General features: G+C 34.2%; 1 protein-coding gene across 2 annotated transcripts; it reads right to left on the bottom strand.

Annotated features, from left to right (window-relative positions):
• Positions 1 to 764: 764 nt before the first annotated feature.
• On the bottom strand, positions 765 to 9584 carry LOC130614153 (dual specificity protein phosphatase 22-like). Of its 2 annotated transcripts, none has more exons than XM_057435561.1 (8): positions 9454 to 9584; positions 6818 to 6851; positions 6455 to 6537; positions 5919 to 5968; positions 5485 to 5529; positions 4595 to 4624; positions 3311 to 3482; positions 765 to 2397 (listed from the first exon to the last, which is right to left on the bottom strand). In XM_057435561.1, exons 1-8 carry the CDS (start codon positions 9472 to 9474, stop codon positions 2209 to 2211), a joined length of 624 nt encoding a protein of 207 aa, XP_057291544.1. In that variant the 5' UTR covers positions 9475 to 9584; the 3' UTR covers positions 765 to 2208. The 2 variants fall into 2 exon arrangements, with proteins under 2 accessions (XP_057291544.1, XP_057291543.1); XM_057435560.1 differs by lacking the exon at positions 9454 to 9584 and adding an exon at positions 9036 to 9421.
• Positions 9585 to 12313: the final 2729 nt, after the last annotated feature.

Genomic DNA, 12313 nt, shown 5'->3' with positions numbered 1-12313 from the left:
ACCAGGATCTATGGTAACATTCACTCGCCCATATTAAATCGTCGTCAAGGGAAATCAAAACCCGGTCTCCCGCACAAAGTGCGAGAGTTATAACAAGGGAGAGTTATAACCACTAAGCTACGGCACCACAAAAGCGATGTTTTTGTTGTCTTCGAAGGGAACAAGTAAATCAGAGTTCGTTTTTTAAATCTTAATTTACTCATAGCATCAATATTTTTTTTAGCGTTTCTGCGTCATCCCTGAAGTGAAGATTAAAATTCCATTTCTACTTCCTGCTTTGGCTTTTTGTCTATACTGTAACGAGAAAATTAAGTTTAATACTGTCAAGTAAATAGACCGATACTGATGGAATACAGAACCTAGATTTCTCAGGACAAAGACTTTAAAGAGAGGAAATAACTCAAGAGACTAAAGCTGAAATTTTGGGTCAAAACTAACACGACTAAAATCTGAATAATCTAACCTACAAAACAGTTTTCTAAAAGAAATGACAAATCAAGACATAAAAACGCAGAAATGGCAAGTGTAAAGCAACCTCGTCCTTAGGGTTTTTATTTTCTTTTTTGATATTGAGATGACCTTTCTTAATATCAAAACATGAAAAAATAGTCATGGGGACGAGGATTTATAGTGTAAAGCTGAAATCTTGTAAAATTTGAATACTGCGCTTAGCAACTTTTTAACAACTTTGAGGTTGAAATCAAGAAATTCACTCTTAGCAACAGAGTCTGAAATATCCAATACAAAATAACAACAACACTCTATCATTTTTATATCTTCGTTTCTATTTTCAAATACATATTTAAAAAAATGCAAAAATAATAACTTCTATCAACAATATTAAAAGGTATAAACAACACGTGTGCAAATCATATCTTTATAAACTCTCTCACAGATCGTTCACTGCATAAGACATATAAAACTCTGCGAGGGAGATCATTTATACAGTGAAATCTGTCTAAAGTGAATCTCATTGTTGGAAAAAAAGTGTCCGTCTTATATAGAAATTTTCGTTATGCCGAAAAGTGACATTTTCGTTTATACTTAATTGCTTGTTTGTTCACACGCTAAATCAAGCCCGAAATGTTCTTCAATTCTTTTGGAAGGAGTTTTTATGCCTACATGAACTCATTGAATAAAAAAAGTTGGAGATGAAGACTTAGTTTGCTGCTTGGAAGAAGACAACTCACATGATGACTTTGTAGTCGCGATAAAACCTAAAGGGCCCATTTGCCTACAAATTACGGGCCTACTAATCTCAGTAAAGTTGTAGGTTAAATTCTAAATCACTCCCTTAGGTGCAAAGTCACTGGGAACCACGTCAACGGTGGGGCAGGGTATAACCTAGAGATTCCGGTTGATTATAAATTGATTGGAGTCAATGAAGTCGTTGCATGGGATCAGAAGAACATCTTAAAAGTTAATAAAATTCCAAATAGTAAAAAAGAGTACAAAATAAATATATCAAAAATATATTTTTATATATAGTGTCCGTTTTATAAAGGTGTTTTTTAAGAAAATTTTTTTTTTGATGCAAGAAAAAAAGTGTCCGTTTTCGCCCGCCCGTCTTATAAGCGCCCGTTCCGAGGATTACCATCCATTTTATGGGAGGGCCCATCTTAAACATATTTCACTGTATATTATAGATGCTATATACAGGTATATTCATGTAAAAATGATGCAACGCTAAAATGTTCAATAAAGTGGAAACCAAAGCCTTCGTTCTCTCGTGTATACAAAAAAGAATTTGAATTACAGCCGCAATTATGAATGTCGTTATATTTTAAGTTTTTTGGGGAAGGTTGCATTCTAAATATGACTGATTAATCTAACACAAAATAATAACTCGTGCTAAAACCCGCTAGAATTTGTCAGCATTTTTTGAAATAATCGGTTGAAAGAAACGCAAAAAATGGCGCGTAAATAAGATTTAAGATTTATTCGCAATTCTTATCAAATCCCGACTAAGTCATTTCAGAGACTATAATAATATGAATCGATTCTTTAAGGAAAAGGATTGATATGTAAGTTGATCGATTGTTGTGCTTACACGGCTTTTGTATCTGAAATAGCAGCTCAAAATGCACGAGGACCCCCTTGGCAATAGGAACATAAGAGGCTATCCTGGGTAAACAATTTCAACAATTATAATACATAATCGCCCAGCATAGTGATCAAACATCTCACTCTCTTTGAAAACGAAGCTGCTTATGAAGATTCAGTACGATTATTCTTTTTCCGTTCATAGTTACCAAATGTCGGAGTTGCTCCTAATGCTAAGTTCACATCTATGGTCGCACTTTTGTCGGTTTGATCAAGATTTGCTACTACGTCCTTTATAAATTGTATATCTGCAGGGTCAAACTCACCGTACTGATTTGTTAATGCTCGTCTGACCTGAACAATTAGAAAATGTTTCTTCAATAAATTCTGATGTTGCACTGTAGAAAGTTTAATTTAAAAATAAATATTTAGTTTAGTTCACATTTAAATTTACACTTATGTGCCAATCGATTATGCCCCTCTGCTACCAGCAAGCCCCATTCTATTCATTTGATAAATAAGCCTCCGGGAGGTTTAATGAAGTATTTACAGTAATAACAATAAAGAGGAGAGGAGGGCAGGAAGGGAAGAAGAGTTATTAAAATTGACAGTACATGTACAGGAGAATAAGTCTGCCACTTGTGTGACCGTTCATTTGATTGTTAAGTAAATGGGAACAGTACTACACTTAATTATGTGGAGAAATTTGGTGGCGAAATGTTGGCGAAAAGTGTTGGCGAAAAGTGTTGGCAGAGAAGTGTTGGTAAGGAAGTGTAGGTGGGAAAGTGTAGGTGGGAAAGTGTAGGTGGGAAAGTGTTGGTGGGGGAGTGTTGGTGGGGGAGTGTTGGTGGGGGAGTGTTGGTGGGGGAGTGTTGGTGGGGGAGTGTTGGTGGGGGAGTGTTGGTGGGGGAGTGTTGGTGGGGAAGTGTTGGTGGGGGAGTGTTGGTGGAGGAGTGTTGGTGGAGGAGTGTTGATGGGGGAGTGTTGGTGGGGGAGTGTTGGTGGGGGAGTGTTGGCGGGAAAGTGTTGGCGAAAAGTGTTGGCGGAGAAGTGTTGGTAGGAGAGTGTTGGTGGGGAAGTGTTGCATCGACGGATACACAATCGAGCCCCAACGACGCACTTCAAATATTAATAAAGGCACTCCCTAAACATACCGACTGTGGAATGAACCACGAAACACGTTATTGCGAAGTGAACTTTATAACTACTAGCCCATTATGTGAATACCATGAAAATAAATGTATTTGTGAAGAAAAAGCTAACTTACCTTTTCCGATTCGACGTCATGAAACGTTTGTAATTGTTTCTGAAAACCATAATTAGGATTCACGATACTTCTCGCCGATCTGACGACAGAGATGGCCTCAGACCATCCTATATTTGCAACAGTTACGATGTACGCTGCGCATATCGTGCAAGAACGAGACACACCAGCGATACTACAAGAATAGAAAGGATGGTACTTTAATAACGTCAAAAACTTTCACACGAGGAAAATTTCGCGTTTAAGACAAAATATCATGTATGTACATTCTGTTGTGACTACTATAACGGTCTATCATGTGAGTCTTTTAATGCTCAGGTTTTGACGGGACGGGTACGTATGTGAAAAAAATTGAAAAATCGATAAGAAAAGAAATACTTTAGCTAAAACAAGTCAAATTACAGTTAAAAAATTCCCGCTGTGATTTTTTTAGCATCATGCGACTTCATTATTCTAAATAACTAAATGCAAACTATATTTAAATTTGAAGACCAGATGATTGCACTCGGGAATCAAGTTTGAGAAGGATTGGTCTACAGCTTACCGCGTGCCTTTATCTGTCGATTTGTGTGAGAGTTTGGAATAAAAAAGACACCATATCACGATAAAACTGGTATATGGCTTTAGAAAAGATCTCTTATAGTGCAGGAGCACTCGGTTTTATAAACGAACTCTTGATACACCTTTCCCAAGACTTATTCTTTTGATGTGACGCAACTTTTTCTGTTGAGTTTTATGAAAAATGGACAACAGATTTGAATTCCTTATCAAAAATGTGATAAACAAAGAAAATTTCGAAACAATGCAGCAAGTAAACAACCTGCTATTCTAATTTAAAGATTTGTGGCATGTCCAACCTCTTTTTGAAAACGAGGCGGGACATGGTAACTTGAACATTAAGAAGACTTTAACTGTGATATACATCTCCTCAAAATAGCACTTTCTGTTGGCGTATCAAGTTAAACTTTTACACATAAATTAAACAAACAATGCTGAATTTAAATATGGTATTCATATTTTACGAGTTTAAAAAAAGTATGACTCATGGTCTCGGGAAAGGTGTATAAACGCCCAAAGTAAATATTGGGAATTTTTTTAAAAAAAACAGTACTCTATGATTTGTTTTCTTATCTCTTTTTCTGCGTTTTGCAATCCCATGTCAGAAACATTGAGAAGAAGGTTGGGTTCGAGTAACGAAAATTTTTATTCTGTTTTACGAAGTTATCGCGTACTACAAATGCTGTCTTTATTTACTGATTTATTAAACAAGAACAATGAAAAAATTACCAGTGCACTAGAACGTTTCCTCCATCTTTTCTAAAAAACGAAATGCAATCAAGTTGAACTATAAACAACAATAAAAAACACTGGTTGTTCTGTTAACAGTATAAAAAGTATTCAAAGTCAATATTTTCGACCTATAAAAGGTTAACACATTTGTATTCGTTAACGAGCGCATTGAACTGATTATTGAATTTTTAGTGACCCAGTTACTCGTATTTTCATCAGAAGGAAAATTCTCATATTGAAAATATTTAAAGTAACGCAATAAGAGAAAAACAAATTATTGTTCATAGCATGCGGAAATTCGAGGATAAAGCTGTTAAAAATCTACTTTCAGAGAAGATTTAAAAGTTTTAGGAGACTTTTCAAAATTGAGGAGAATTTATATCCGTTTTTTCCTTATAAATCAACAGTATTTCTTTAATTTAACTGCAAAAAATAAAAACTGTAAAATTCCAAAAATTACCAAAACCCAGAAATTAGCAGAGGAAGTCTTACAAAAGAGGGTAGGAGCCTTATTTACAGCAACATTAACAGCAGCTACAGAGGTAACTTTATAAGATAAGCAACAATCATTATTTGGCAAGGAGAAAATTTCTTTCTTAAATCTTTCCAGAGCAGACACTTCTTCAAAGAAGTCAAAAACGTTTGTCCCATAAGTGTAACCTTCCGTAAAAGCCACTTCTGACCATAATCCCTGCCTGCTTTGAAAGTTGAGACACAAGTCAACTTCTAAGCAATTGCAGAGGTACATTGATTCTTATAACCAGTTTAAATTCTGAAAACAATTTAGCGTAATGGAGATTGAGTATACTGAGAGCTTATGTCCAAACTCTGGGAGTTGCGACCATAGAAGCTATAACGGAAAGCGAAACATTGCACATAAACATTACCTTGCATTGTGAATAAACACGATACTGTCATGGAAATAATCAGCTCTATAGAAAAGGAAACAATTCAATCATAAGCTAATTTGAAATGCTGTGATGCTTTGCATAAAAAAACAATAAGATGGTACTGCAGAGCTAAGAAGCAAACCTAATAATCCTCAGTTGATTCGTCTATAGACAAAATACTAACGTTGTTATTTTGATAACCAAAAGATAAAAACATGACTAAAACTTAAAAAGAATATGCTTTTGTATAGGTAAAAAAAATCTACACAAAATGAAAAAAAAAACCATTGTAAAAGAAACTTTCCTAAAACACAAAAATCTAAAAAAAGGGCTACATTAAAAGTGCAATGCTTTTCTCCATTTTAAAACATAAAGCTAGAGAGGAAATGACAAAATGTATCTGTGAAAAGAAAAGTAAGCAAGTTTCTTACATATTTTGTCCTGGAGAGTCAGCTGCGTCAATACATTTATAAATTAGAGTCTAAAACAACCGAATTACACAATACTTTGAACACTGATTAAAATGCCAAGAGAGCTGATTATAAAAGATCATGTACTTTTCACGAACTATTAAGCAGATATTACAGTTTAAAGGATTTGTGATGACATTATCATGTCAACCTCTGGCTTCCAAAAGTTTCAGTTAGTTTTGGAAAAATGCCTCAATTAGTCTTAGGGGATCTGTATAGATACCCGCGCAGGAAATAACAATTTATTTGTTAGAGACAGACGTATTAGCGTAAAAAGCCATGAGCATATATTATCAACTTTCTAGTAAATAAACTTTGGTTCCAACGAGACCACTCGGAGTTAGGTACTAGCATGTTTGTTCTCAGAATTTGAAAAAATTCTTTAAATTCTTTCAGGTGTCAGAACTACAAAAATTGTGGGTACTCTTTAATTTTTCCCTCTAAACAAAACAAGGCTATCAGCTAATCATTTTTAAAAGTTGTAACAGACATCCCACCTCTATAAGTGGCCTAGCATCATCATGAATTGCTAAGATATGCGTAATGTTATGCTCAGAAAGTTGGCCCGTGTCTTTTGCATCTAAAAAATATTATCATAAAGTAAAATCCCTTGTATAAGAACATTTATATATATATATATACCATACAGATTAACGTTTGCACAGATTTTAGTATTTTACACTAAATGGAACTCCTTTTCATTTCTAAGCAGTAATACACACAATTGACGAAATGGGCCTATCAAATTTAAGGTTACGGTATGTAAAAATTTTAAAAATTGATGTTTAGACAAATAAATCTACTTGGAAATCAATTCATCTTAAGTAGATTATAGGATAATAATTTCTTTCTAAACATACCTCTAATGTTTCCTATAAACAATCCAGGCATTACCTATATAGTAAAGAAGAAAGAAAGTTATATATCTATTTGGTATGGCCTTTTTAGGGTTTTGACAGTATGTCAGCTGTCCATAACTTCTGGTATGTTATAAGTATGATATAAAACATAATTTATGAGACAAAAGTAATCAATTACAATAATTATTTGTTTGCATTTTCTGGCCAACTTCATCAGCAGTTTTAAAATTAGGGAAGAGATCATTAACTATTAGAACTGAATTTGAGAAAGTTTTGAGCAATATTTTGTTATCCTATTGTGAATTTTTGTTGGTAATATTTATACCACGTCTTCTAGTTTTTGCACACATAAATAGATTAGTACTAACAAGATCCTAAAAAATCTAATATATTTCATATATTGGATTAGAATCGTAAAAAAAAACCAGCGGAGAAACATCAAACAGGAGGCAAAACTGAGCAGAAATGTTTAAGTAAAATTTTCATGCTTGTATGATAATTATACTAGAAATCACTTGTGATGTTGTTACAAATTTGAATTTTTGGAAAAGATGCCAGCCAGCCAAGGTAGTCACAAAATTGAGTCACAATTGAGCAAGAAATTCAACAGATGTTAAAATTTTAATTTGCTCAAGAGTGAAGAAATAAACATAGGTGTCCCAACATCCCACCCTAATTTATGTGTTTGCAATAAATATAAACAGATATAATCTTTCTTTGTGATGACCGACTAGATAGAGCATTATTTACCTTTAGTAACTCAAGATTAGGACTGCTCGAGAAACTCTTTTATATTATGGTTAGTATACATTAGGTTTACCTTAGTCATTGAGGATGTCATGTAGAGCCTGGAACAGTGGGGGTGGTTTCTACCTATAGACCTGATCTTAAAGGTTGCCAGAAATATTAGTCTCACTTGCCTGTAAAGGAACTGGACCCTGATCTTGATTATTAATGGTTGCACAGGTTCTTTAAATGTACCTTACAGCTTCCAGTTACCCACCCTCCCACTCTTTTTATATATAGATTTTTTTCACCTATTTTTTCTTTAGGTACCATCTCAAAATTCGTATAAAAAACTACGTATTGATTTATTAAATCTTTCGTATCATTTTATTTTTAATACGAACTTTTTCGTATCATCAAAATACAAGTTTGTATAAAGTTTGTATCATTTAAAATAAAGTTCTTATGTAGTTCGTATCATTTTTAAAGAAGTTTGTATAAAAATTTGCTTATACGAAGTTCGTTTATCATAATTGGACAATTATCTATAGTCTTTATATGGAAATTTTTTCAACAAAGTTCGTTTCATTATACGAACTTTGTTTGTTTTAATTGGATTTATTATCTAAGGTCTTTAGGGATTGTCTCCACGGCATCGTAGAAAGCAAAAATATCTCTGTATATCGTTTCAAAATCATGAAAACAGGATCGTAGAAAGCAAAAAGATCGCTGTAGATTGTGTAGATTGAACCTATGAATATGCAATTTTGCTAGTCTTTTCAAAGAAGTCAACCTCGTATCTTTTACTTTTTTTATTTCTGGTTCTGGTTTAAAGTTTGTAATATTTCTTTTCGTTTTTTAAAAAATCGCTTAATTCTTTTGTTTCTGGTTTCGTATTGAAATAATTATTCGGAATTACGCCGGTACTTTTGAAGTTCGTTTCAAGATCGTATAGCAATTTACTTTGATCAAAGTTCGTATCATATCAATTTTGTACGATTAAAAAACTTTGTTTAAGTGCGTATCATATATTAAAAAAGTTTGTATAAGTTTACATTTTTTACTTTAAACGAAGCACTTCGTAGCGTTCTTATAATTATACGAAAAAAATATACGAACATTTTGAGACAATCCTTTATTTTATGTCATCAACACGCCTACGAATGGTGGATGTGAGTTACCAATTCAATTTATCACCGTGGTGCAATGGAATTGAATCGAAATCGAAATATCATGGACCTCTCCAATGCAACTAAAATCAACTTCATCATACTGTTATGGGAGCACGCAGCACAACACAAACAGACTAATTGGATCTGGCTCAAGGTTTCCTTGGCATTTCTTTTGGCTCATAATATGTCAGGGTTTCAGTCCAAAGGTAGAAACAACGAGTCTGTAGGTAGCCTATAATTTAATTGGTGGGTATGTTGGGCCTCCTTCGTCAGCCATTTAGGCGAGTAATGTGTTGATACAAGTCATTGTAGAAACGTACCTGACGCTCAGGGCGTTTATACATGTGTTTACCATATTTGCTGACGCTCATTGAGGTGGGCCTGATGTTCAGGACATCTCAATCAACAGCACTTGAATAGGACATGCGCCGGACGCACAGGGCATGTTGATGCTCTCATAAATTCCCATAAATAGTCTACTACGCATACTGAATGTGTTATATCTACTTATTCCAATAGAAATAGATCAATTTGTGTTATTATTCTGGAACCCAAAGCAATTAATTGCATGACATTGTCTTAAGATCAGTTCTCAATTTGTAACCATTCAGTGTGGCCAGGCATAGCTATTTCCAGAAATGGAGTGTTTCACTAGCTAAGCTCGTTTGCTATTCGTGAAAGGTAAGATATGTAGCATAAAAATACAACATATACGTTTTAAAGCATATATATATATACCTTATTCATTCCATTTCCCATTCTTGCCCACAAAACATCTACGAAAAGCCGTGTGTGCACTTTCGTTTCGTGTCGTTTCCTTCGTTTCGTATTTCTGTTTTGTTTTCATTTCTCGAATGTTACAGTTATAAAAACGCTACCTTGTGCAGATTTTCTAAGTCAGATACTTGACTTTAAAAGAAAGCTTTAATTAGCATTTTTATATAAGAAGTAATAAAAAATATTTTTAGAAAGAAAATAAAGGATCGAAAAATGTTTTTTAAGTATTTTTTGTAAAGAGATAATTGGTATGGAGAGTCCTGATTTTAACATTTCTCTTTTCCTCGAAAAAATATTGCAGCATTAGGCCATGTAACCGACATATTATGTATTCGTTATTAAAAACCAATTAATCGAAATCCAAAGCATGATTTTTGATGATGTGTCCCTACGCCAAGGATTAACCAAAAGCTGAATCAGCTGTTTTTCATAACGCAAGATGGTGCTCGTGCTTTGCATAATTTAGGCATCAAGTTAATCCTTTCTTAAAATTTTAGGACATAGTTAGCTTACTAGATAGCAGCCGCTAAAGTTAAGTAAAGTGGAAATAGTTATAGATAACAATGTGAGTTATTTTTGACGTTCTATTGATTAATGTTTTCAGTGCAGTCTTTTTATTTTTCTTGGTCTTTCTTCACACAGCAAACCAATTTTTGACACGAAAACGGCTAAGGCGTTTCTTTTTTGCTCATTGTTATATTTTTAGGATTTTCCACCTCCACAAAACTGTATAAATCTCTGCTGTATATATGTTTTCAACCTCGGTATAGCTAACAGTCAGGGATAACCGCAAAAATTAGGCTATGATAGTCTAATTAACAATTTATCTCTCCCAATTAGGCTATCAACGTGGTTTTTGCTGCCTATCACTGTTCTGTTGCATAGTCGCAATGATTTAATTAGCCAAAAACATTTTATAGGACCTCCTTTTGATGGTCCAAATATATATTTTATTATTATTTGCACTGTCAAAAGATATAGAATTTAGGGGCCGTCTTCAAACAGTTTTCGTCTCTACAAAGATTGTTCCGTAAAGCGCGGATGGGGGCAAAATTCTATTTAACAGCAAATTTGCTGTTAACGGAGACGAAAAAACGTAGGGGAAATGGACTTGCCGTTAAGGGGCAGGGGGAAGGGGGTCCGAGTCTAGCGGCTAATTTGCCGTTAACGGAGACAAAAACTGTTTGTCGACTGCCCCTTAGTTTGTTTTGATTAAGAAAGCATATGTGCTTTGTTTTATGGCCACGGTTGCTTCTGGAAAAGGGCTAAATTTTCAACATGGTGGCACATAGCCTAAATAGACTATTTCTCATCTAATTAGCCAATCCAAAGACTTTTAACGTATAATTTTTAGTCCCGTAAAGCAAACTATAAAAAATTTTGCTTGAACTAAGATGATATAATGAGCAACAAAACTCCGAAAAAGATGGCGCGACCAGACGTGCAAGGGCTGATCCAGTACAATTTGGACATCATTATACCGATTTTGGGGACGTCTAATTTGGGCGCCCAAATTAGAGACGTGTTATTTAGAATGCTTGAGAATTGCTTTATTTCTCATTTTCTGGATATTTTTAGAGTCTTCAATCACAGAAAAGATATATTTTCATGAAGAAACTATATTCTATACTAAAAAAAGAAGACGATGCATATGTTTAAGTATTTTTGTTGCCCTAAAAAAATTTTCATCTGCTGTGCTATCAGTGCCCAACATACATTTCTCGATACGCCCCTGACGTGGTTGCTGAGATAATCGTAAATGAAAAAAACACATCTCCTAAATAGGAGATGATCTATGGAAAATCTCCTAACTGAGCTACCATCCTAATTTGGCGTGATAGCTTATTTTGCGGTTATCCCTGACTGGCTAAAAAAAATTACTCTTTTCTGATTCTCCTAAATTATTATAGAGAGAAGAGGCTACTGTTCTGCCCAGATTGTGAAAACAGCCTGTTTATAAACAGAACTTCCGGATTATGTACGTATGTCCGGATTATGCTTTTTTCCCCTGATTATGTGGTGGTGACCGGATTATGAATGCTGATATAATGTCTGGCTAAGGCAGGCTGTGATTGGCATTTTGTTCGAACTTTTATGAATAAACCATTGGCGAATTACTGTCACGTGCCATTTTTCTCTGAAAGATAGCAACCATTGAAAACTTGGCATAGCGAAAGAAAAAAGTCTTGACGTAATTTGTCTCTGCATGATAAAACACCATTGAAAACTAACTAGATTTTGCGGATAGGGTGGGTTGATTTTTTGTTCGCAAAATTGAATTTTGGGGATGACCTAAATTATTTGCTTTGCGGGAATTAGGTTTGGTGAAAAGTTATTAAGCAACAAATGATATTAGATCGTCATACATAAACCGGACTGCCCTGATTATGTTCCTTTTAAAAAGTGCCAAATAATATTTTTTAACTGTATAATAAGCCGGCCTATCCTGATTATGTTCCCCTGGTTATGTATTTTCTTCCCTGTTTTGACCCGGGGAAAGCTGCCATACATAATCAGGGCAGCCTTTATTATCCGGGCATAACAGTACCAGATTGTGTTTTTTATCTAATAATTCCAGACTCCTTAAATTATTCCTGAACTCACCTAAATTATTCTGGAAATAAAAAACACCACCTTCAATTTTGTTGGCTATGCCACGAAAAAGGAAACCTTCGAAGTATTACAGAATTGTGTGACTTTATTAAATATATTATATATCATATATTTATCAATTAAGTTGTATAAAATGAGGCGTCACAAATATTTAGTGTTAGAGTTACACGACTGACCTTACTTTCAGATAGCAATTTTGTTATTATCA

The sequence above is a fragment of the Hydractinia symbiolongicarpus genome, chromosome 11, assembly GCF_029227915.1.
Source record: "Hydractinia symbiolongicarpus strain clone_291-10 chromosome 11, HSymV2.1, whole genome shotgun sequence".
Classification (NCBI taxonomy): Eukaryota; Metazoa; Cnidaria; class Hydrozoa; order Anthoathecata; family Hydractiniidae; genus Hydractinia; species Hydractinia symbiolongicarpus.
Note: the sequence above shows the minus strand (reverse complement) of the source record. Positions and strands in the feature narration are given on the sequence as shown.